At 44.8% G+C, this 26,199-nt stretch overlaps 1 protein-coding gene across 3 annotated transcripts in view; it reads left to right on the forward strand.

Moving 5' to 3' along the window:
• The window catches only part of plxna4 (plexin A4), a 105,548-nt gene that overhangs the window by 74,449 nt on the left and 4,900 nt on the right, over positions 1 to 26,199 (forward strand). For 2 of the 3 annotated variants that reach the window (XM_061268361.1, XM_061268364.1), the window contains 24 exons: positions 4,319 to 4,442; positions 6,153 to 6,306; positions 6,827 to 6,926; positions 6,997 to 7,111; positions 10,830 to 11,030; positions 11,434 to 11,530; positions 12,249 to 12,439; positions 13,063 to 13,214; positions 13,279 to 13,402; positions 13,723 to 13,859; positions 14,409 to 14,576; positions 14,716 to 14,809; positions 15,462 to 15,701; positions 15,767 to 15,913; positions 16,271 to 16,505; positions 16,572 to 16,714; positions 17,497 to 17,765; positions 19,199 to 19,265; positions 19,338 to 19,484; positions 19,558 to 19,717; positions 20,706 to 20,809; positions 21,382 to 21,481; positions 22,208 to 22,398; positions 23,816 to 23,985. In XM_061268361.1, coding sequence (XP_061124345.1) covers positions 4,319 to 4,442; positions 6,153 to 6,306; positions 6,827 to 6,926; positions 6,997 to 7,111; positions 10,830 to 11,030; positions 11,434 to 11,530; positions 12,249 to 12,439; positions 13,063 to 13,214; positions 13,279 to 13,402; positions 13,723 to 13,859; positions 14,409 to 14,576; positions 14,716 to 14,809; positions 15,462 to 15,701; positions 15,767 to 15,913; positions 16,271 to 16,505; positions 16,572 to 16,714; positions 17,497 to 17,765; positions 19,199 to 19,265; positions 19,338 to 19,484; positions 19,558 to 19,717; positions 20,706 to 20,809; positions 21,382 to 21,481; positions 22,208 to 22,398; positions 23,816 to 23,985 — 3,630 coding nt within the window. The remainder of the gene's footprint in view (positions 1 to 4,318; positions 4,443 to 6,152; positions 6,307 to 6,826; positions 6,927 to 6,996; positions 7,112 to 10,829; positions 11,031 to 11,433; positions 11,531 to 12,248; positions 12,440 to 13,062; positions 13,215 to 13,278; positions 13,403 to 13,722; positions 13,860 to 14,408; positions 14,577 to 14,715; positions 14,810 to 15,461; positions 15,702 to 15,766; positions 15,914 to 16,270; positions 16,506 to 16,571; positions 16,715 to 17,496; positions 17,766 to 19,198; positions 19,266 to 19,337; positions 19,485 to 19,557; positions 19,718 to 20,705; positions 20,810 to 21,381; positions 21,482 to 22,207; positions 22,399 to 23,815; positions 23,986 to 26,199) is intronic. The other variant, XM_061268363.1, reaches the window with a different exon arrangement.

Below are 26,199 nucleotides of genomic sequence, written 5' to 3' on the forward strand. Positions count from 1 at the left end.
CCCAGATAGTCGTGCTGCTGTTTCCCAATCAACCTTGAAATCACCTCACCGATCTTGAGCGTAAACAGCCTTTTCTTCAGCATAGGCTTTATTTACTCTATAGATCGGCGAGCGGAGGTGCAAGGGGCCGAAGGGGAAGAGGAGAAAAGCAATCGATAGGGAGGAAATCAACAGGAATGGGTGCTGCTGTGTGTGCATCCGTGAAGTCATTGTCCTTGACAAGCACTCGGTGTTTATGTAGAACGGCCCTCAACACTCCCTCCTTGCTTTGACTTTGGATGCACACGCCCCCTCCACCGACTATTGAAATGAAAACCTCACCCCTTTGGCACCTTTTTATTGATGCAAAGTGGCTCTAAAGGACAACAGTGTTAGTCATTGTGTTAGTCAATCGTCATTTTGTTCAGAGGATAAAGAATATATGCCGGAGAGTTTTGTTGTATTGTTTGTCTATATGTTGCTGGAGCGGTTGTGTTCATCTTTGTTGGTTAAAGTGTAGCAACAATGCCACATAAATGCTATTGGTTAGCTCAGCTTTTGCCGTTATCTGTTAGCACTAAGTCCTCTTTTCATTCTTTGTTTTATGTTTAGTTTAACATAAAACTTCAACAAATACTATTTTAATGCAAGAAATTAATGGATTATACAGATAGTCCTCATCATACGAACGTTTGACTGACAAACGTTTGGAGATACGGGTAAAACATTGGCGGAGCGAGAGAAGGTGCTGGAGGGGCACTGCCCCCCCTGCCTTGGACCTCCCAGGTGCGAGGCCAAATAATTGACTTTTGGTTATTGTATTGTTTTGTTATTTTGTGGACCTCCTGGGATTACTATTATTGAATCAAAATGTAATTATTTTTTTATTTAATTTATTTTAGGATAGTATATATAGATATAAAAATAGTATATGCTGCATATTTTATTTATTTATTTATTTATTTATTTATTTAACTGAAAATAATATAAAAATATTTTTATTTATTTATTTATTTAAACCAAATTTAGTATGTCTCGAAATTACAAACTATTCAATTTACAAAAAGCCTCTCGCAAATTGAGGACTACCTCATACAGTATTTTTCATGCTTCGAAATGCCCAATCTGTATTTTTCTACCCCTTTGACATCCATCCACACTCCAACTCTTCTGCCCATATGCTTGGCGAACGCCCATTCTACTTCCAGTCTGTCATCTGTCAGTCACGCCAGCGGCTAACTATCCCGTCAAGTCCTCCGTCAAGCGTGACAAGCAGACAGATTGGACGGCGCCTTTGCCTGAGTTGCATTGCCGTCTTATTTCGCATAGACGTGGAGGCGCATCTGCCGTCGCGATGCTAATGCTGTGATAATGTGCGCTTAGTAATTGCGATCCGAATCTCTCCCTTTGTCCTGACAATATTCCCACAGTGCTCGTCTACAAGCGTTCCCCTTATCTCCTTCTGTCTACTTGTCCTCATCGCTACCATTTAAATCGGACTTCCCGCGTTTAAGAGTAAATCTGATGTGCACTAATTTTTATTTCTGTCAAATTTCACCTACGCAGTATGTTGACCAAAATATACCAAAACAACAGACGGAATCAAACTTGCAAGTCAAATTGAAAAGGTATTCCCGGGACGTCTCGGTTGCTGTCAGATGAGTAACCTTTTCGGCCAGAAAAAACAAATCCTAATTGGCAGAACCGTCGGATGTTTATTCTCCGCGCCGTTGCCGCCGTTGCTACATGTTTCGCCGCTCACGCTCATCCGTTACCTCCGCTACCAGTGCTCATTACCGATTTACGCTCATTAAAAACCACCACCGACTAATTGTGTTGGGTCAGGCTGGAATCAAACACTTGCGTGCTTTGTCAACAAAAAAAAAAAAAGCACCTGAAGGGAATTTTTTTTTAACTATGAGCTAAATAAACACAGAAGTCCAAACAATCGTTTTTTTGTCTGATTTAATATCACTAATAGCCTTTTCCAAATATTTGAGCAGAGGATGCTCGCAGTCTGATGTGTGTCCAAGCGAGGATGGCCGTCACTGTTTCACATACACGTGTGATCTATCAAACAACACTTCCAAGTCAGCTCCATCACTCAGTGTCTGCTCGGAAGCACACACACCTTCACACACTTGCATGAGATAGCAATTCAACGATGAAAACGCGTAATCGCTGACGTGTAGATGACGTGTATTGTATTTGACACGACGCAAAAGAAATCAATATCAGAGGTCACGCTGTGTTTGCATACAGCGTGTATAATTGCCGTATTGGTTTTCATAGAAGGGGATCAATATGTCTGGACTGGGTCAATATGTGTGTGTGGTTGTTTGGCACACTCAAATTACATTAAAGTGCACAATATACATCCTATACGGTGTGTGTGTTTGTGTGTGTGTGTTTTGTTTTACAAACTTCATCTATTACGACTGGTCGTATGACCATTTCATAAAAGATGCAAGTTGGTGTGTTTTTGTCTCACTGATAAAAGGATGCATTGCTTCATGCTCCATTATGTGTGTGTGTGTGTGTGTTTGTGTGTGTGTCCACAGTGAGGTCATGGCCAATGGGCCAGGTAATGACTCTCCCACGGGCCCTTCCATGCGTTTTTGTGCTATGTGGATCAGCACTCATAATGATAGCAGTGCTCGGCATGTGTGTGTGTGTGTTTGTGTGAAGTGCGTTGTGACACAATAACACACACAGCCCGGGGCTATTAGCATAGCATATATGGCTAATGCACAGGTTATATGGTAATTAGTTTCTCACTGGACTACACAATGGATTTTTTTTTAGGGGGGGTAACACATTCCTTTTAAGCAGCGTTTTTATTTACTCTCATGTAGCACATCATATTTTCAAACAAGCGAGTGTATAATTACAGGTCCATCTTGATTGGAGACCTCATGGCCGGTGTTGACCTCATCTGCAACACGAGAGTCAATTAGCTCGTCAAAGGAGGATTTCGTGATGAAATATATAACTCACACATCATCAGCAGGAGGAGGAGCGGTGGAAGGCGGCGACAGATCCATCCATGGCCTTCTCTCACTCTCTCTTACGCTCTCTTAATTGCGTCACCTTATCAAAGACCCCCCCCCCTCCCCGTCCCGGATGAGAGTGAGTGCATATTAGTCTCCATTCAGGGCCAATCTAATCCTTTCAACTCGCCTGTCAGGCGGCGGCGGTCAGTCAAATATCTCGCCGACAATGGCTGTTTGCTCAGCAGACGAGACGGCAAAAGAACAATTGCTTGGGTTTGTACCGTTGATGTATTTACAAATGCGATGGATGGCGAGTGCACAGATAGACGCTGATAAAAGCAATGTTGCCACTTGTCCCACTATTTGTCTATGTATGTGTATCGGTGTCAAATCTAAGGCCCGGGGGCCGAATACGGCCCGCTACATCATTTTATGTGGCCCGTGAAGACGACTTTGTGTTGTTACTAAAATTACAAATTGTCTTCACTTTTTAGAAATAGAGCTATTGCTAGCATTTTTTTGACCATTCATCTTTTTTAACTATTTGAACAGTTTTTACTAGTCTCTGATTTCAAAACTTTATGTACTATATTCATCAGTTTGTTTTATAGTAGACGTTGACAGTCATAATGGTCCTCTGAGGAAAACTATGATTACAATACGGCCCACGGCAAAAATGAGTTGACATCCTTGGCCATAGATCAGGCGTCTCAAACTCACTTTTTTCACGGGCCGCATTGTCGTCATAGCTTCTTTCGGAGGGCCATTATGACTGTCAACCCAAATAAATGTATGAGCACCCCATATTATATACAGTAAAAGCTACAAAACAAACTGACAATTAACTCGTTTTCAAACGAGTAAAACTGGTCAAATATTTAAAAAAAAAGATATTAAAAGCGAAGACAATTTGCAATTCTTGTAATGACAGGAATTTGATGCACAATTTGTCTTCGCGGGCCACATAAAATGATGTGGTGGGCCGTATCTGGACCCCAGGCCTTGAGTTTGACACCTGTGCCATAGATATAGATATATTAAGGTTGTGTGTCGCAGTATGGGATTAGACCACCCGGTCTAGAATTAAAAGGAATTTAAGCCACCGGTTCCACCTGCACTTGGCATTGCCCGTGAATTCCATTCATTAAGACTTGCTTCCTTCCCAAAGACCTCACCTCCTCTCATATAGAGCCGCCATTGTTGTTTTTTTAAACACACACCTAAGTCGACTGGAGCTCCATTCACCGACCACTGTAATGAATATCCCCCCCATGGAGGGAATACGAGGAACGTTCCCAACAGGTGTGTCTTGAATAACATTCAGGGTTTTTCTTTTTATTCCGCAGGTGTACCAGAAAGGAGAAATGCGAGCGGTCGTCGGAGCCTCGCCGCTTTGCGTCCGACATCAAGCAGTGTGTACGCCTCAGCGTACACCCCAACAACATCTCCGTGTCCCAGTTCAGCGTGACGGTGAGTCCACGTGGTTTTCCTGCGATAGTGATACTCGGACAAGGTGATTATGATACTCTGGTTTTTGATTAGCAGCCACTCTTTACATGGATCACACGGCCTGCCAACAGCCACACAATTCAAATGGCGGCTGTGCAAATGAGCTGTCCTGTCCAATGAAACACTCGTTAACATCCCGTAGTATTTGCTTGGCATTGCAAAGGGATGCTTGGCAGCTAAATGCAGCAAATGTCTCCCGGATAGTTTACTGCTCTGCACAAGTATTTGAATACAGTGGTGCCTGGTGATAAGAGGTTAGTTTATTCAAAGCATCTTTCCTCATTAAAATGAATGGAAATGCTATTAATCCGTCCAAGCGTACCAAAAAAAACCATTTTTACATGTTTTTACAGTCAGAATCAGAGTCAGAGTCAGCTTTATTGTCAATTCCTTAATGCCAAGACACACAAAGAAATCGAAATTACGTTTCCTCCATCCCACGGTGACGAGACACAGTACACGAGTAACATACAAGTAAACAAAGGGGGAGAAAGTTCAGGACCCCAACAACCTGGAGATCACAAACTTCGCCAGAGGCGAGCAGTGCTTGCATCCCACCACAGAGTCCCGGCACCTACAGGCCTGAAAGATCTGAACATATCTAGACAATATATAAATAGTCGTTAAAAAAAAATTCCCTCCCAACTGCCTGAAACGAGCAGGATTTTTTTTCCCCCCACTACAGATTTCCCTTATACAAGTATGCACTCTTTCCGTCTCATACCAGCCAAGGGACCTTTTTTATTGCAAACATTTGAAAATTCAAACACAGAGGTGATGCTAACATTTCCATTTCCCCTTTGAGCCTTAAATATGGTTTGTGCATGAATAGCCAGTGTGCACCCTGTACAATACTATTTGATTTACTGAGGTCAGGCCTGAATGATCATTTCCCATCTGTGTTGCACCAAGGGTCACACACATCATTGTTGCTTTCCCACCTCTGCGCCACTCTAATGGTATTCATAGACTGCGTTTGTGTGTGTGTGTGTGAGATCGGACTCATTCCAAGTGTTTAACCTTTTCCCAGTGTAGAGTTTTATCCATAGGCGACGCCGTACATTTCCCCCAAGTGGATGATGAGTTTTATCCATAGGCGACGCCGTACATTTCCCCCAAGTGGATGATGGCAGGCCACAGCCTGGGACAAGACGACTTCCTTCACCTTTGTTTTGACTTCCTATTAGGTTGATAACACAATGGAATTGTTTTTGTTGTATGAAAAGAGGCAAGAGAACTTAGGGGAGATGGAGGCCCTAGACCCCCGCAGTCCGACTTCATTAAAGCACAATCTAAAAACAGCTGAGCTCGGCCCTTACACCATTGCTGAGGCAGCTTTGACCAAGTGTGAACGGGCCTCGACGCAAATCAAAGCCTTGACCGAGGACCGCCGTAGACGTGCTTGTCCCATCAATATGTATATTCCGGTCTTGACCCCCCGTACATCTGCTTCCCCGGCTCTATATTCAAGGACGGCTTTTTTTTCCCCCAACCACGGTCTTCAACGGCACAAAGTCTGCCTGGTGCTGAGCTGAGCCGATTCAGCATTTTCAAAAGCTGTTCGATTTAATCTTCAGGAACATTCTTAATGTTGGGACCATGGACTTCATAATCTGTGTTTAAAGTTTTCGTATGTTGACAACGTTTGTCTGTCTTCTGTTTTTTCCAAAGTTGGTCTTGGAAGCTCACAACGTGCCAGAGCTTTCGGCAGGAGTGAACTGCACCTTCGAGGACCTGGCGGAGATGAACGGTCTGGTGGAGGGAAATCGCATCAAGTGCTTCTCCCCGGCCGAGAAAGAGATGCCACGTGTCGTGGTCGACAAAGGTAAGGACTTCTATTTCCGTCTTTTTCTCCTGGAACTAATTATCCGGTTTTTGGTTGACATCGCAGCCTTCAAAGTAACTTTTAGGGGTCTAATTAGAACGGATTCCCTGTCAGGGGTGCTTTACCTTGATTGATGAATGATTCCCTCTTTGTTAGCTAGGCTAGGAGAACGAGTGGGCCGCCTTGACGGTGGCGAGGTGACCCGTGCGCCAACGTGTGTATGTATGTGTGTGAGTGTGTATAATGAATTAAACATGAAGCCCTTCATTAGAGCCAGACAAAAGGACACAGACGAGGTACAGCGTTTCATCGCATTCCCAGTTTAACTCATCCGAGACTCCCCCAAAGACAGCTTTCCATCCCGAGGGAGACATGTTCCTACCTTATCGGCTCCTGCAAGGTTGCAGGGATGCTTTCGTAACTCCCCCTCCTGAAGATACCGTTGCAACAAGCAGAACACTTGCGGCTCCTCCATTGCTGTGTGAACGAGTGATAAAATTCAACGCTGTGTTTCCTCCAGGCGACCACCAGATCGTGCAACTGTATCTCAAGTCCAAGGAGACCGGCTTGGCTTTCGCCAACACCAGTTTTGTTTTCTACAACTGCAGCGTACACAAGTCGTAAGTATCGTGTTTTTGGAATTGTTATGCTGAAATTGAGCATGCTGAAGGTTATTTCTTCTCCTGGTAGGTGTTTGTCATGCGTTAGCAGTCCGTACCAGTGCCACTGGTGCAAATACAGACACGACTGCACGCATGATCCACGTACATGCTCCTTCCAGGAGGGTCGAGTCAAAAAACCAGAGGTGAGTTTTGCCAAACTTTGGAGACTGAAACACCTTTCAGCAATTTGGCTAGGCAGATTTTTCCGGGAGTTGGTGTCTGGTTAATCCTTGCCCGAGGTGAAATATGATGAAGATCAGTGGCGCTGGCATCCGTCTGGACGAGCGCAAGGATGTCAGATTGGCTGGTTTGATGAGCCGTCTGCTCGCTATTGTGTTATCCCGCCAATATTTCCCCGGAGCGATTCAACGTGTGATATTATTGTCCCTCCTTCCCGACGTCTTCCATTATCCTTTTGAACCGTCTGCTTAGTCAGACCCCCGGTTTACTTTTCCAATTAACTCAAGCAATGCTGGTCAATATTGACTGAGGATAATAATGTGCCAATCCTCTTCCCATTGTGTTGCCGACTTCCAAGAAAAGCCATAAACAAAGCGGAGAGGGATTACGTATTTGCACATTAATGACATGGTCCGTTTTGATGAGCCGTGTTTGGGGAAAGCAGGTGTTTTGCAGCCTTAATGACTTTTAATGTGCTTTTATTAACCTCTCCAATCCGAGGTCGTGCACTCGCCTCGAGATTTCTGGACGCCCATTCACCGTTCCCCAAACGGCAACAAGTCGGCGTTGATCTTTCCGCCTCCGATACAATGAAGAGATTCCGAGCGGCTTTGGGAATAATCCCTCCACGCTATGCTAATGATAGCCGTCGCGCCTCTCTCCCCACTGGTTGAGCTCGTTGTTAGTATGCACGGCAGTATGGTGTTAAAACCCGCGCCGGGCATGGAGCTGGCACTGTTTTATTCATGTCGCCGGTGGCACGGGGTATGCAGCTCAGACACTTGCCAAACTTTGTCCTTCACACGTTTCAAGGATTTAGCCATTGGGATTAGCCTGACAACTAAAATATTCCCGGTCACGCTGTTACAGTGGGAATAAGCTGTGTCTGTTTACCCAATTAGCAATGTTTACCTGCTCTCTTTGGATTCAACTTTCTTGTTAACCACATCACTTTATTCTAGTTTATCGTATTCCGCGAAACAACAGCCACAGCACAAAATGAGCATTAAGTGCTTCGGAGTCACACCGATCAATTCCGAGGAGTTTATTTTCTACTACTAGATTGATGGGGATCGTTTTATTAAGCTAGCTAAATGGCAATTTTAATAGCTGCTATTTGGGAGTGAGTCCATTGGAAAGAAATTTGAAAAAGACCCATTATGGGAGAATCGAGCAAATTTTCTCAGCAGTAGAATTCCAGTAGAAAATGTGTGTAACGAGGAGATATTAGAAATATCGAGGTGATGAGTGCACCTCAGGAGAAACCGTCTTCAGTCGAGATCTTTACGAGGAAATGTGCGAAAACTGGAGATGTCTCTCATCTTCACACCTCACGCCGGTTATAATTACAAGACTTGAAACTACGCCGAGAAAGAGGCCATCACAGCTCCCACGCCGTTTCCTGATCCGGTGCTGTCGCCGCCCTTCACACCTCCCACCAGTCTCCAATTAGCGGATCTAAGCAGGTTTCAGACAAGGAAGAAATGGAGCGAGGGAGTCTTCGCTTAGGGTCAGCGCTAAGGGTTGACTCGCTAGGGTAGCGAGGACTTGAGACTTTACATCTTCTGGACTCATTATGTGTTTGTCAATAGCTTTAAAAAGTATATGAACATTTTACACCTGTTGCTTAGCATCTTGTAAAATTATGAAAGCCATAATAAATCAGTGTTTATGTGTAATTAACTGTACCGATGAGTTTATGTTAAACGCAGCTAGCTTGTAGCCTAATAGGCTTCCGTAGAAGTAAAAGAAAAAGGAATCTTCAAAACTTAACTCAATTAATTCCTCATTTTGGAAATTTTTATTTGACTTGATTTAAATGAGAAGAAAAAATTCTATTTAAAAAATGGGGAAACTTTTTTTTCGTCAATAAATCTTCAAGTTCAATTGCAATGTTTTGCTTTAGGTGATAAAAAAAAAATTACCAAATAACTTTTTCTCGTAACTTTTGCCTCTCCAAGAGCAGAGTTTGTCTTTTACTTTTTTATCATCATTCTCCGCCCTATCTCTCAGCAGCGCGGAGCCTGATGGTGTTTTTATTTATGGGAATGTGCGTTTGTGTGTGTGGCGGGCGTATCTGTGCCGCCCCTATTATTTATCACATCCCGAGAGTCCAAGAGGGGGTGTGAGTCTGGCGATAAACACAACTGACATTACATCAACATAACGTCGACATTAATCTCAGAAGGTGACGGCTGGCATCACCACTAGGGGCACACACACTATTTGTGTATTGGTTGTATATCGTATTTAGTGTGTAATATACTTCATAATTTAAATACATTTACATTAGATAGGGCTTTAATTGAGAACTTTAATGAATTTTAGTAGTATAACTGAATATATATGTGTGTATATATGTGTGTGTATATATATGTATATATATATATATATATATATATATATATATATATATACATATATATATATATATATATATATATATATCAAACTATATATATATATATATATATATATATATATATATATATATATATATATATATATATATATATATATATATATATATATATAGTATTCCAGATTTTTTGCTGCATTACTGCTTTGTAAATAATCCTATTAATCCTTCCCTTTTATTTTTCTAATCAATAATGACAAATAATAAACACGATTGAATGACTATTTCTCAAAAATCAAAATTTATTAGAATATTTCTGCTGTATTAATCTTCATACCAAATCCTATTCAAGGATTTTTTGAAAGATCAATAGGGGTTATATTTGTATTTTTAGGGGTCGCTTACTCAGTAAAAGCAGGATGAATATTCATGGTGACCCAAAGGTGCATTTTGAAGCGCGCCTCCTCATTGCCATGGCAGCGGATGATGCGAGCGCCTCTTCCTTGTGTTATTTATCTCAACGAGGTGCTCTTTCTGTCTGCCTGCAATTTGTCTTCTTTGTGACAAAGTCTCGCCTTCGGACACCTCGTCATCAGCGTACGGCGCTATCGTCTGCGTCTTCTAGATTTAAGTCACACTTTGCTTCCGTCAGGCGGATCGCATGAACGGCTTCCATTGTTCAAGTGTGTTAAGTGTATATGTGCTCGCCCTACCACTTAAAATCATTCACCAAATGTAGGGAAATGAAACGCAAACACATCACCTCTGCGCGTGTGTGTCATTTATCTATAATGACTTTGTGAATAGTGTCACCCCCCCTTCTCCTCACTGAGGAGCCATCCAGTCAGTCACTCAGCCAAACCCAATCAAGTGGCTTTTAATAAACTCCACCCGAGCGTTATCGCCCGGTTAAACGTGCGCTGCCACGCTAGCTCGGCTTATCTGCTCTCTTCTACTTCTTCTTCTTGACATGAGTGACTTCCTGTCGCTTATTTTATTCATTCCTTTTGCTGTGTATTATATTCCCATTGACCAGAATTTTGAGTTTTTACCTTAATGGTCTTCCTCAAAGTCCTCTTGTTGTTGGGTAAGGCACAGTTTTTGGTTTCTACCAAGTTGAGAAATGGTAGGAACCAAGAACTGTTGCACAATAAGAGGAGCTAGTTTCTGGCACAGTTTTTGGTTTCTACCAAGTTGGGAAATGGTAGGAACCAAGAACTGTTGCACAATAAGAGGAGCTAGTTTCTAATTCTATGTTTGGTACTCCAATATTGAATCACAGCCAGCTAGCATCCTTAGCTAATTTTATCCGTCTCTCCCAGGAGTGCCCCCAGCTGCTGCCTGCTGAGCGTATCCTGGTACCGGTGAACGTGGTGAAGCCCATCACTTTGCGAGCCAAGAACCTACCCCAACCTCAGTCGGGCCAACGGGGCTACGAGTGCCTGCTGACCATCCAGGGCAACGAACACCGCGTCCCCGCCTTGCGTTTCAACAGCTCCTCAGTGCAGTGTCAGAACACTTCGGTGAGCATCCGACTATGAGTGTTGGCAGCAGATTAGCGTGGAAAAAAAGGCTTTATGCCGCTCTTGTGTTTATACAAACGCATCTCCTCCTTATGCCTGTCCTCATCACTCTGACTACTTGTGTGTCTATGGGATTAGTGTGCATAATCATCACACAATCCAAATATTGTACTTTGATTGAGCGCTGAAAGAGGAAAACTGTAATCTTGCCCAAAAAAAAACAAAATGAAGATTCTGACATCAAAATAGTCTTTGAAAGGTGTATGTGTGTGTTTATTGCTTCAGCCACCTGTTGCATACAGAACATGTTCAGTTTCTATACTCAGGAGATAATAACGGCCACTTTCTCCCTCACGACTCCCTGTTTTTCCTGCCTCCCCCCCTTCGGTTGCCGTGGCGACAGTACTTCTATGACGGGATGGAGATGAGCAGCCTTCCCGTGGAGCTGACCGTCATCTGGAACGGCGACTTTAGCATCGATAACCCCGCCCATAACAAAGGTGAGCGGCTTGTAATTTGTTCGTTTTGCTAACGCGCACGTATGTAATGTTAGCATAATCACAACACACATGCCACAGGGCCATTCCTGCCCTTGGAGTTAGTCACCATGGCAACAGGCGGGCGGTGTGCTGAGGTGTAGCAAGTCACGCCTGATGTTTCCTTGTGGAGTGTTTAACTTCGTCTTTTGGATAATTACTGCGGCCAATCAAAAGGAAGAACCAATTCTACCCAACAATTCCTACCAACAAGTGTTGACAATTACTTGGAGCAGCTTTTGAAAATAATATAATAAGCCATAAAATGCCTCATCTAGTCCAAAGGAAAAGTTTTTATTCAGTGACAAGTAGCGTGATATGATTAAATGACACGAATGTGTTTTAAACATGTGCTCTGAAAAAGCAAAATGAGTGATGGCTACCACGCAGCAGCAGCAGAAACAAGGAATCATCATCTCCCAGGGCGTCACGAGATGGACAGATCACACCTCCGTCTAATCGTAATTAGGAAGAAAACGTCTGGCCTGTCGCCATGGTGATACTATGTTAAATCTGCGGAGGCGTGAGGCACCACAGATAATGGCATAATGAGTGAAGAAACTCTCCTGTTTGTTGTTCTCTGCCTATTTGCTCTAATTTGTCACAGTTTCAGAGTGTTAAGCTGAAAATGTATTTGGAGTTCTTTTCTCTTCAATTATCGCCATGTTCTTATTGCGTGCAGTTCATCTCTACAAATGCGACGCCCAGCGTGGAAGCTGTGGCCTGTGCTTGAAGGCGGACCCTCTGTTTGGTTGCGTGTGGTGCAAAGGGGAGAACCGATGCACCCTCAAACAACATTGCCCGCATCCGGAGAACCAGTGGCTGGAGCACAACGGCATCAACAGCAAGTGTACCCACCCACGTATTACGCAGGTGGGACTCCCGCCGGAATCAAAATTAAACCCGGTTCAGGAACCGGAACTAACCCCTGGCGGGTATACCGGAATGTAATCCCAGATTGATGGGTAGACCCACGACCTCCGTGAAGAAAGTGATGAAGTGCAGCATGACTCAGATTATGTCGGCACATTAATGAAGGAATGAGGGGGTGGAAATGGAGGCTACTGAGGAGATGTTCAATAGTGGATCTGTAATGACAGAGAGGAAAGAGGCAGCGAGAAAAAAAGTAATTCAGCTTTTGTAGCAACGTAGCCCTCAATTATCTCGTCCCAACTTTAATTGACGCATCGTTGACTCGCTTTTTTGAAGCCTTGTTTGATAATATACAGTGGTCCACTGGGCGCAAAGATAGACATCCACATGGGGGGCTTGTTAGTCCGGAACTTGAAATGTGGCGAGGACGATACCTCTCCCACAAAGCTGGAGCTCATTAGGATGCATGTGTGGGAGTTACATAAGCCTGAAGCCTGAAGAAGTCACTAAGGTCCATCTATCTGTGCAGATCTAGACGTTCAGTCAAATTATATGGCGATTACCATTTTGATAGTTTTGGACCTCCATGACTGGATCTGTCAATCTTTGGTTTCTATCTTCAGATTACTCCTCTACGAGGTCCCAGGGAAGGCGGCACCCTCGTGACCATTCGCGGCGACAACCTCGGCTTGGAGTTTCGCGAGATCCAGGGCAACGTGAAGGTGGCAGAGGTGGAATGCACGCCCATCCGGGACGGTTACATCCCTGCAGAGCAGTAAGTAGAGAGACTTTAGCTCTGACTTTAGAAGCTGCAGGTTTCTGTAACGTCTCATCCACAGGATCGTGTGCGAGATGGGCCGTGCCGAGAAGAGTCAGTACACGGGGAATGTCAAGGTGTGCGTCGGCGTAGGGGAGTGTCGGCCGGAATTCACAGCCAAGTCGTCCAAATACTACTACTTTGTGGTAAGAGGTCGATTTATGCAGGAATATGATTTTTAATGTCTTCCTAGACCACAGGTGTCAAACTCAAGGCCCGTGATCCAGATACGGCCCGCCACATCATTTTATGTGGCCCGCGAAAACAAATTCGTGTGTCATGACTAGAACTGCAAATTGTCTTCACTTTTAATATCTTTTTTTTTTTTTTTTAAATATTTGACCAGTTTTTGCTCGTTTGATTTGCCCGCGAAATAAATTGTTTGACACCCCTGTCCTAGACTGTTGGCCAGGTCATAGTTCTTGTGTTGATGTTATTCTTAACCACCCGCATATTGTCTGTCCAGATCCCAAGGATCCACAGCATCAAGCCTAACAGAGGCCCCGTCTCCGGGGGAACGGTGGTCAGCATCACAGGGAGCCATCTGGACGCCGGCAGCAACGTGTCCATTATGTTTAAAGACCAGCCGTGCACCTTTCTCAAGTTAGTCGTCCGCCGTCATGCCTGACCTCCCCCTGCACTTAGCCAGTCAATTAAAAGCACACACTGCGTCATATAAAGAATCGCACAGACATTCCAGAGCCTCAAGAAATCAGATTATATTCAAGTCATTGGCAAAGCGCGCCGCCCCGGATTTATGATGTCCATAAATATCCTCCTAATGAGTTTCCGTTTTCCATCACGGCTTTCATGTCTTCTTCAATACAGCACCAAGCTCCTTCGATAAATTATGCTCTCATTTAGCTGATAAGGCTAGCGCGTGCTTGAGGGCGTGTCTCTGTGGTGATTGACAGCTTCAAGATGTTTGCCCTTAAGAGCCGCCCTCACCACTAAATATAGTCGGAAAAGAACATCACTAGATAATCATTCATGCATTCAAGAAAACCTTGGAAAAATCATGGCTAACTAATATCGTAAGTTAGCCTCATTCATAAGTTTTCTGGAATCTAGCATACATTCAGTTCAAGGACAGTTCAATAATTTAAATAACCGTTGCTTGATGTAGCCTCATTATATGGTTTTTATCCACAGACGCGATGGATTATGGCTAACGTGCCGTACGCACGCGTCGTTGAACGGCTACGGCAACGTGGCGGTGTCGGTGAGTATCGACAAAGCCCAGCTCCAGAAGGACCTGCGCTTCGAGTATGTGGAGGACCCCACCATCACCAAGATAGAGCCCGAATGGAGCATCTACAGGTAACAAGGAACTCAAATATTACAGACGTTCCTGCCAGACCTTAGACGTCTATATGCGTCAATGGCAGTAAATGATGCCAATTGTAAGTAACAACCCAACTGTGACATTTGAATTCTCATTATTTTCTCTCTTTTTCAGTGGCCACACTCCGGTGACAGTGACAGGAACCAACCTGGACATCATCCAAACACCGCTAATCAGAGCCAAATACAACAATCACGAGACACTCAACGTAAGTCGACTCGGACCGCTCGTCTCTGGCGCCACGATGACGTAAACGGGTCAAAAGTAGGGCAGAGTGAGCGGGTTGAAATTAATAGAGGCTGATGAAATTTGTCTCCACGCATCTGCAATGATATCCGTAGAGATTGTCCCTTATCGGAATCTTTGTGGCTTTTATTCAACCCCGTACAAAGTTCTTTTTCGATTTGACTGAAGATGAGAGACTGAAAAGGGGATGATAGTATCTACACGACATAATGATTTGGCCTTACAGATTTTCCAAGGTTTCATTTTCAATTTCATCTACATCAAACTCACACAGCCATGTCTTTGTGGAGTTAGTCTCCAACACACACACAACACAATCCAGTCAACTTTGAGCAAGGACACATGACAGGAATGTTTGGCAGACCTTTTCCAGATATGTCCAATGTGACGTTCAAGGACCCAATTAAAGCGACAGGCGCTGGTCGGCGTGGCTTCACGCTGAAGGTTATTGTTGGCGTCTCAACAATGTTTGCGCGAGGTCTTTTCTGGCACCGACAGTTCCATAGAGACATATCAGACAAAGCAGTCTTGTTTTTAAATGAATTTTATAAATAGCAAAGGAAAAAGTCAAGGGCCAAAAAGGGAGACATGTCAAGTCATTTTGTCATCTCCAGTTGTGCCAGGTTCTGAGCCCGACATCAATGCAGTGTCAGGCCCCGGAGCTTCCTATCAGTCTGGCCCAACAACAGGAGGCACCGGAGAGGCCCGATGAGTTCGGATTCAAACTGGACGACGTCCAGGCCGTCATGGCGCTCAACAACACCAACTTTATCTACTACCCCAATCCCGAGTTTGAGCCTCTCAGCCCGTCCGGTGTTCTGGAGCTTAAACCCGGATCGCCCATCATCCTCAAGGTACTGTTCATTCACACTCCATATTCTCTTTAAGGACCTTGAGAGGTTTTTTTGCTTTCCTCCAGGGACGGAACTTCCTGCCTCCTACCAGCAGTGGAAACGGAAAGATGAACTACACGGTTCTCATCGGAGAAAAAACGTGCATGTTAACCGTATCAGACAGCCAGCTGCTTTGCGAGTCGCCCAACCTGACGGGACGCCATAAAGTTCTGGTGAGTGACAGCAGGGCAAATCCGTGTTGGGACAGACGAATGTTGCCTTCTGTTTATCCGCACGCAGTCCCAGACAGACTGATTGTCCGTGTGGTTCTCATTGCCGCCCACAAGACAAACAAATAGGCCGTCTGTGCCGATTTGGACCGCAGGAAACTCAATAAGGACTCCATTTATGGCCACTTTGCTCCAAATGCTTCCTGCGGTTTCCACCTGGGCATGATTGCTTTGAAACAATAAGAGAAGCTCAAGTTTGCACACATCAATATGTCTGTCTTGGAACAAAATCATATGAAGTAGGAGAGTTTTTTTTGTCTAGACACAGAAAAGCCAAAGCTGCCCGTGATCTGTCCTCAGGCTCGGGTAGGTGGAATCGAGTTCTCGCCTGGCGTGGTCCACATCACGTCGGACAGCCCGCTAAGCAGCACGGCCATCATCGGCATCGCAGCGGCCGGGGCTTTGCTGCTCCTTGCCATCGTCATGGTGCTCATCGCCTACAAGCGCAAGTCTCGCGAAAGTGACCTGACCCTCAAGCGGCTGCAGATGCAGATGGACAACCTGGAGTCGCGGGTGGCGCTGGAATGCAAGGAGGGTACGAAACTCATACACGGGAGTCTTTTTCGAGGCTGTGTTTTGACCCACTTTATTTCTCTGTTAGCTTTCGCAGAGCTACAGACTGACATCCACGAATTGACGAGCGACTTAGATGGCGCGGGAATCCCTTTCCTGGACTACAGGACGTACACCATGAGAGTCCTGTTCCCAGGGATTGAGGAGCATCCTGTACTCCGAGACCTTGAGGTATGCCTTCCTGGTCCTTCGTGATTCTGCATCCTAACCATGTGGGATGCCTTGTTAAAAATCAAATTAAAAGTCAGTCAGTCAGGTAAGAAGTAAAAATAAAATATCTCCTAATTTATCCCCGACGGTGACATTGATTGACAGCCATAATTGAGCGAGTCATCTTGTTCCATTAAGGTGATGATTGACCCCCATTCCATTGGCCTCAAGGTTGGCCACTTTATCCCTTGATGAGAATTTGCCAGTAATAAGCAATATTAATTAGGCTTTAATTGGTATAAATGTCAGACTGCGCGGAGAGACGATATGCGACGGCAGCCTAATGTAGGAAGCAGAAGGCTGCTCTTAGGTGTTTGACGCGTGCCAAATTGTTATTGATGTCTTGTCAGGGGTGACAGAAATAGTCCAAGTGATGGAAAGGATACAGTAATATTCCGGCTTGCGCGCTGATGAAAACACAAGGCAAGATAACAGCTGCAGGGACTGCAAAGAAATAGCACGGTAAAAGCCCAAACTCCGTAGATGCTCGTTAGGAAACAAACATGGAGGTCGGAAGCTCCAAACGCGGCGGTTGGTATAATCGGCTCGGAGATGCGGCGGGCTCGGCTTTGAAACAGCGACGGCATCAAAGCTTCTAAGCGGGCTCTCGAGAGGCTCGCCGTTTTTGGTACGCTGACGAGACGAGTCACAATCTCCTTTGACAATTTGGTCGTACCTCTTATACTTGGACTCTATTCTCATAAATACCGTAATTGCGATTTTTTTTTTTTTTAACGGTACAGGTTCCAGGCTACCGACAGGAGCAGGTGGAGAAGGGCCTGAAGCTGTTCGGCCAGTTGATCAACAACAAAGTCTACCTACTGTGCTTCATCCGCACATTGGAGGCGCAGCGGGGCTTCTCCATGCGAGACCGCGGCAACGTGGCCTCGCTCATCATGACAGTTTTACAAAGCAAGCTTGAATACGCCACCGACGTCCTGAAGCACCTTCTGTCCGACCTCATCGACCGTAACCTGGAGAGCAAGAACCATCCCAAGCTCTTGCTTCGCAGGTAGGACGAATATGATCCATCAACGTCAGATAAAATAAGACTCAACAAATCCTTCTTCGGAATTTATTCCCTCACGCAGTTTGCATGACTTCTGTCACCATCTTTATTTCTGCCTCCCTCCTCTCGCTGCTTTCTTGATTGCTAAATCAATGCTAACAGCGTATCTCTGGCACAGCTTCTGAGCACGGCTACCCACTGATTTTTCGGCCAAGAAGTGCTGCATGTGTGCCTACCACACACACACGCACACACACCACACACACATCATTCCATCTGTCCCATCTCAACCTGCGCTGAAGTACAAGCACCAGGCAAGCTAACTAACGAGAGCCTTCCACAACCATCTGTCGCAGTCTCTGCCGCAATCTCCTCTTCCTCCTCCTACTCTTCATCCCGCCGTGCAGACACACTGCTTGTACGCACTCACACACACGGTAGTTTACTTTTGAGTAGTATTTACTGTATGTTGTCAGCCTAGCTGTATTTTTACTACCAGACAGGTTTAAAAGCGACGTCGTGCTTTTCCCTCCTAAAATGGTTGCCATAATACGGATGACACGTCTTTGTCAAAATACCCAAAGGATCAACAATGATCTTGGTCAAAGGTTTTACAGCAACCCAAAGTATAAGAGTAGCTTGAACTGGTACAAAGGTGAGGTTAAAACACTTCACTATCTTAACCAGGTAGTCTCAAGACTTAACCCCAATCAAATTAGTTCTGATTGAACTGTCTCGAAGAGTTTAAGCAAAGCTACCGCATCAGAACTGATAACTGTTTGTTCAGTGCTTTTATTCGATCCTTGTCTGATTTCTGGGAAGAAAGAATCAAACGTTGCTCGGTAACCTTGACGCAGGATGAGATGTGAGGGGGGGGTGGGGCACAGCGGTGAGAAAGATAATCCCCCCCAGGTGTTATGCCAGACCGGCCCACTGGCACGGCGGGCCTCGGCGTGAGGCCCCCTTCAAGTGGCTATCTGGGCGTCGAGAGGGCGGGCGGGCTGCAGGTGGCCGCCCCCAACTTTCCGACAATAGCTAATCCTAAAATGTTGATGCCTTTAAATGTCTGTCCACCCCGCTGCTGGCCTCGTTTGTGCCCTCACCAGCGCCGCTGATGTTTTTATGCATTCACACAGATGCAACGTATTCATTTGCTTTCTATTGTGCACGGATAGAATGTCAGTCCAGTGAAGGAAAAAAAAAATTGTTTGATAATGAGACCAGTGTTCCTACAGGGAGCACATCAATCTAGCGGGATCAAATCAAGCCTTTTAATTGCTTTGCATCACATTCAAATCCCAGACACAGGTTTTTTTTTTTTCGTTTTGTGTCACCGCAATTATGTTTGTGTACCCAACAGGCATCATAACGATGTTGACACAGAATACTGATAAGGGGATAACGCCGTGTTTATTATGTGTCGGGTCTCTTTGCAGGACCGAGTCTGTGGCGGAGAAAATGCTGACCAACTGGTTCACCTTTCTCCTTTACAAGTTTCTCAAGGTAACAAACTTTTAAAGTTTGTCTCCGGTGGTGAAATGAGTCCAACTTTTCCGTTTCTAATCCTTCCTACAGGAGTGTGCGGGCGAGCCGCTCTTCTCGCTCTTCTGCGCCATCAAGCAACAAATGGAGAAAGGTCCCATTGACTCCATCACAGGAGAGGCGCGTTACTCTCTAAGCGAGGACAAGCTCATCAGACAACAGATCGACTACAAGACGCTGGTGAGAAAGAGGAAAGCATCACCAAGGCCTTAAAGTATTATCAAACACATTCTGGTTGTCTTTGGGTCCTCAGGTGGTGAATTGCATCCACCCGGAGAATGAGAAGAGCCCGGAGATTCAGGTGAAGGCACTCAACTGTGACACCATCAGCCAGGTGAAGGAGAAGATCCTGGATGCCATTTACAAGAACGTGCCGCACTCGCATCGCCTCAAAGCCTCCGACATGGACCTTGGTATGACCATCTCCTTTGACTCTTGGACCTAATAGATTCCTTTTCAGTTTCTAATTCTTAACTCTCCTTCGATTCAGTCTTTTGTTATTTTCGTAATGTTCACTGCCAACATGTTGCATTTTCCTACGAGTATATTTATAACCGACCCGAATCTCGTAAGAGCCCAGTTCATCCCGTTGGGAATAAGGACTACGCTTAAGTGAGATGATTGCTTTAGTGTCTTCTTTTTCCGGGACACTCCAGGATCAAATTGTTTTTCCCTTTGGGTCGCCTGTTATTGATGGAGCTCTGGGAGAAGCCTGTCTGGGGAAGAAGTACTCTACGGCTTTACATTTTTAGATCCATAAATGTCCATCGGCTGGTGTATGAGACCCAACCATGGTTGACTCGCATCATCGACATATTGCAGTATGCACAATCTAATTGCAAGGCGTGATAAAAATAATAGGCTCGAGGAGGAGTCTCTCCTGAGACACATTTGTCCTGAGTGTAGTTATCCGAAGGCCTTGTGGTTTATTTTATTCTCACTCTGTTGCAGTATCCAGCAGGGCCAAGAACAAAGAATCTGCTTTGTTGTGTGTGTGTGTGTCCTCACATGTCTCGTTGACTTTAGGGAATGTGTGTAAACTACAGAATAAGACACTTTCCCAGAAGTCTTTCTGATTGTGCACGAGTCCGTAATAGAACATTTACACTACTGAGTCCATACGTGAATTGGCATAATCCTATTTACGAGTTTATTGTTTGATCTATTCCTCGTCCTTCCCGCGTTTGGTTCACTAGGACTTGTTGACAGGTGCTCATTTCCATCTTGATAGGAAGATTTTCTGTGTAGCTTCACAATGGAATAATAATATCAACAGGACATTCCAGTGATTCCGCTCAATCCTCATGTGGTCGCTGTTTTGTTTCTTTCCCTTGCCATGATTGGACTGGGGGATGATGAGTTTATCTTCCGCACCTGTTGATTGCGCGAATCCTTTCACAGAATGGCGTCAAGGCCGAGGCCAGCGTGTGCTTCTGCAGGACGAGGACGTCACCACCAAGATCGAAGGAGACTGGAAGAGACTCAACATGCTGGCCCACTATCAGGTAACCCTCATTGTGGTTCCATTCAGCATACCCATAATAGGAGCATGTCTAAGGGTTGCAAAGACGCGGGAATACAAAAGACGTCCCCCCTCGCCCGCCCCCCCCTACCTTCACTTGATATCAACATTGTAGATTGAGTGAAATAATGATAGCATCTTAATAATCGTGCATGCACAAAAAGGGCCCCGGGTACTTATTCCCTGTCCCATCCAAGCAAACAATGATAGAGATCACTTCAATTAACCCTGCAGCGTGGCTACTCCTATTATTCACAATACTCTCACACTGTGTGTACGTGTGGCCCAGTTGTGTTAATTGAAACCAGTTTGGATGAGCTGGGAAGTGACAAATCCATTCACACACACACACGTTCTTTGCATCTACACACAACTCATTCCTGAGAGGAGCCCATTATTATTAAATTGAGACGTCACACAGGCCCACACCAAACCGTCAATCATCGGTGTGGGTGTCGGGTATAATCACATCTTCCGATAATCATTCACTGTTTATAGATTGGTTCTAGTTCTGTGAAGTTCAGATTCTCATGTTGTCGGTTGAATGTGCGACAGGTGCCTGACAACGCCGTGATGGCCTTGGTTCCCAAACAAGTAACGGCGTACAATTCGGTGAACAACTCCACTGTGTCTCGAACGTCTGCCAGCAAATATGGTGAGTACATTCTTTTGACAGTCTTGTCCCGATGGGTGGATGCGGAATCGCCATCTAGCACTCTCCCCAGGTGGAGGTCATATTAATCTATATTCAGTAGGCTTTGGATAACCTTCTGTGATCAGATGTTTCTACCTGGAGTGACTGCTGAGGATCGTTGCAAGCATTATGCAGTGTTTATTTGTTCTCCGGTCAGCTGCTGATCAAAGCGAGCAAGCACATCAGACATGGTGCAATATTAGCCTGTGAAGTCTCACCTTTTGCCATCGCTCAATCCAATTAGCAGAAGCTAGCTAGGATACGGCGACTCTCTTTCTTCAAACGCCAGTGCCATCCAATTACCATGGAGAGTGTAGCTGAAAAGATAAAACGCCTTAAGAATAACACTGGAATCGGAATTAGTTTTAAAAACCTGACCCGTTGAATACTCAGACTTTCTGCAGGCAGCTCCTCACTCTTTGCCTCTAAGGAGCGATTGATTGCTGCCAAAAAGCTGCTGATCAATTTCCACTCACACTGTGTCAACATTCAGTGAGCCATGCGTTTTGGAAATGTCATGGCCCCGCTCCATCCGCCGGGTGGGCACGTCGTATTTTAGCTCTTCGATTTTATGTCAGCCAGTGTCTCGTCACCCCCCCCCCCAAAGACAAAGGTTTAACCACTTCTCAGGATCTTGAAAATACACTATTTGGTCCTACTTTTGATTTCATTCTCCACCCCGTGCAGAGAACATGATCAAGTACACTGGAAGTCCCGACAGCCTGCGTTCCCGGACGCCCATGATCACGCCAGACCTGGAGAGCGGCGTCAAGGTGTGGCACCTGGTCAAGAACCACGAGCACGGTGACCAGAAGGAAGGTGACCGTGGCAGCAAGATGGTCTCCGAGATCTACCTGACCAGACTTCTGGCTACCAAGGTGAGGCTAACACTCAGCCTGACCTCCATCCAGCATTCCCATGACTCAGGAAAAGTCTCTCCCTCGTTTGCATATTCATTTGCAGGCATCATCTCTTTGGAGAAGATTATTCAAATGTATTCCACCCCCCCCTTGAGGCGACGAGATGAGAGAGAAAGTAGATAGTTTGGTAGTTTTGTTTGTTTTTCTCCTCTTTGGAATTGGGCATTGACATCTTATCAGAAGGGCTCGAGATATTAGGTTGTTTGAGGTTTTCCCGCATTAAAAAAAAGACATTGTGAGTTATTTAGAGTGGGGGAAAGCACCAGAAATAATACAGCAAGGTCTTGGAAGGGGAAGGTGGAGAAATTATTGACCTGGATTTGAATTAGTGTTGTAGTCAAGACCACACCAATAGAGACCAAGACTATCGAGACTATCGAGACTTCGAGTTCATATCAAAGAAGCGTTTCTCACTGATCAGAAAAGTACTGGTCTGGTCTCGACTGGTCTTGATCTAAAATCCATCCGAGACACAGTAAAAAAGCGAGCCGAAACTAAGACCCTGGTGTCGAGATCAGTCTCGAGACCAAGACCAATCTCCAGAACTCCAACACCAATTTTGAGTTGCTTTGAATTAGTGTGGGACAGCTCAATTTTTTAAGTTAAAAACACAAAGAAAACACAAAAGACACACGAGAGACATCGAGCAAGATGTCTTTTATATCATCTCTACTCATTTTCGACATGATCGGCACTTGGTGTTTGCGCTGTTACGGCGAGCTGGTGTTTTGCCGCCGCCGGGGGAAGAAGAGCAGCCGGCGGTGATGTCTGCCGACGTACACTCTTGAGATGGAAGACGTGAAATGTCATTGCCTCGGTACTACACGCTCGCTATACGTCACATCTCCTTGTCAGATAATAGTCTGGCAAAAAGGGCCCATGGGCTTGAACCAGTGAGATATGATTCTATCTACATGGCGGGGGGAAAAAAAGAATGCTGTCAGGAATGAGGGCCGCATTAGAATTACAGTTATGATTGTCTGGCTAACGGAATTGTCTTCTTCCTCTGATTCGCTCAGACACTCTAGCCCAAATTGGATTTTTATTTGCCTGCACCTCATTCCAAATAGGAAACCTCTGTCCTTTTCATTGCATCCCATCAGCTCATTCCTCCTCATTCTACAAGAGGATTAGATTCCGGCATCGTCTTTGCGCCGCTTTTTCTTCTTCCTGTCAACTCGCCAACGTTAAATCAAATGAGAGTCAACGATGCAGTGTGTGCGGGAGCTAATCCGGCAACACCGAGCCGTTTAGGTGATGCCGCTTCTGTTAGCGAGACGCTATGGAAAGTCTATTGACACGTCGTTCACAACATTACAACTTGTATCCCTTTCATGTTTTTGCCAATTCCAAACCCTCATTCTTTCCTCTCCAGGGCACGTTACAGAAGTTTGTGGATGATCTTTTCGAGACTATCTTCAGCACAGCGCACCGAGGAAGCGCCCTGCCGCTCGCCATCAAGTACATGTTTGACTTCCTGGACGAGCAGGCCGATAAACACAACATCCACGACCCGCATGTGCGACACACGTGGAAGAGCAACTGGTGAGCTGACAACGGTTGTCGTTTGATCCCAAAGTGATATTTTTGGCCGGTGTGCTACAAGCTTCACCGCAGGCCTAATAACTATCCGCCATCTTAGAGGCGCGCTGCCAACAATCTCTACTGGCAGACATTTTTTGGGGCCAGAACTCCCACTGGAAATCTCCACGGTCACAAATGCGCGATTAATAGTAATATGTGCTGATGAACTCGAGGGTGGCGAGGGGTTAAGTGAGCTGTGAAGGAGGGGCGATGAAATAATGAAAAAAGGCAAGTGGACTCTGTGGGAGTTCAACGCACGCTAATATCTTATTAGCCTTCTGACCCTTTGCCAAAGATCCCAGCATGGTTCATTCACATGAATGTGTATCAAGGGACAAATAAAGAGGTGGACACGGAGGGAAAACCATCATTGTAGAGGCACTATTTAGATTTCCACAGACATTAAATGTCTTACTCAACATCATGTCATCGGTCGACGGTAGCGATTTGGACGCTAGCAAGTTCTGGTAGCGCTTGTAGTGACAAACATGAAAATTGGGGGAGCTGCAACTTTGTTTCAACTAACTCCAAGATGGTTTAAAAAGGAAAATGTTGAACATTCACCCTTCATCCTTGCTTTCCCAGCTGCTTGGGAACTATCTAGCTAAGCTAACCCTCCGCTGCATTAGCTACTAGCTTCAACTGGCTTACAAGTTAAACACTGTCTCTTTTAATATCTTCACCTGACATGTTGAATAAGTTTCATATCTGAAAAGTATTAATAAAAGAGGGCAAGGGGAGCTAGCTAAACACGTTTATGCTAACAACCAAGATACTAAAACACCATTATCAGTGCTTGTTTAAATTAATGTGAAACAAAATAAATAAATAAAATAAAAAATAAAATACGACACACAAAGCCCACACTATATAACACATTCGGAAATAGTGCCATGATCATTTTGCACAGTAGTTTATATTGCAATTTATATATTATAAACTCCTGGAAATATTTTGGAGACTAACGTGACCAACAAAACACAATGTCATACTGCATCATCAATTTTGTCACACAGATATTTTGTCAACCATAAATATTACATAATCTTTTAAGCCAAGGCTCCAAAATAAGCAACAACATAACAGCTCTAATGTCACATTGTATTTGTTTGACAAGACTGACGTTTATATTACGCGACAGATCCCGGCGGTTGGGATTTAAACAAAACGCACGGATGACTGCCATGTAACATCTCCAGAATTGACCCAGCAGGAAATAACTGCAGACAATTCTGTGATTCTCCACACTGTTGATGATGCGTGGGTGTTATTACGGCGTTTCTTTTGAACACGCAGAATCATTTGAAAGAACTCAAAGAACGGGGCAGCTGGGGCGGCTTAGCGGCAGCCTAAATATCCCTCTGATCCCCCTCCTCACCTAATCCCTCTAGATTCTTTGCTTCGATTAATGTTCAAGTCATAATGTAGACTTTTACTTCCTGTGGTCCAAATCCTCTTGTGCTAGATTGTCCATCTTAATAGCTTTGTGGACGTCCATGGAGCGGTGCTTTTTGATCACCCCTCCCCGTCCCACTCCCCATGATTGCATTTCCTCAAACAGCCTCCATGTCTCAGTTTTTGCCACTTTGGCCAAAAGTGCAGACCATCGTGAAAATACAGTGATCCAAGTAGCTCGCAGTTTCTAATACAGATCGAGCCCAGCAGCATTCGCATCCAGATGAGCCAACGGTGATTCATTTTGTGAGAAACAAGCCTCGCGAGTAAACGGCCGTTTTACAGTATGTCTTTATTATTCCGTACAGGCACAAAATAGGAGACAAACAAGCCAATATGGGCTCTGTGATTATGCAGTCTCCAGTGAAGACCCCCATGGTCAACGCCTGTTACTGAATATAGAATGAAGCATGGCAACTGTATAATGTCACACTTACTTACTATTACTGTAATTTGTTTATGGTGTAATGCTGCCTCATGTGGCCGCACTTATTGCAAATGCCAAAACCTACCACTGCATCCTATATATCGTTTTCTAACTAAGATTTAATTAAAAACTACAAATCATACTTATTGTTATGCTATGTTGTCTTACTGTAAACAAAACCCGTTAAAATCTTTATCGTAAGACATTTTGTATTGAAACAATGAGTCATAAGACATTGTTGACAAAGTCGATTAATCGATGATGTCATCGACCGGTTTCACGTAAAGATATTT

The sequence above is a fragment of the Syngnathus typhle genome, linkage group LG21 (genome assembly GCF_033458585.1).
Source record: "Syngnathus typhle isolate RoL2023-S1 ecotype Sweden linkage group LG21, RoL_Styp_1.0, whole genome shotgun sequence".
Taxonomy (NCBI): domain Eukaryota; kingdom Metazoa; phylum Chordata; class Actinopteri; order Syngnathiformes; family Syngnathidae; genus Syngnathus; species Syngnathus typhle.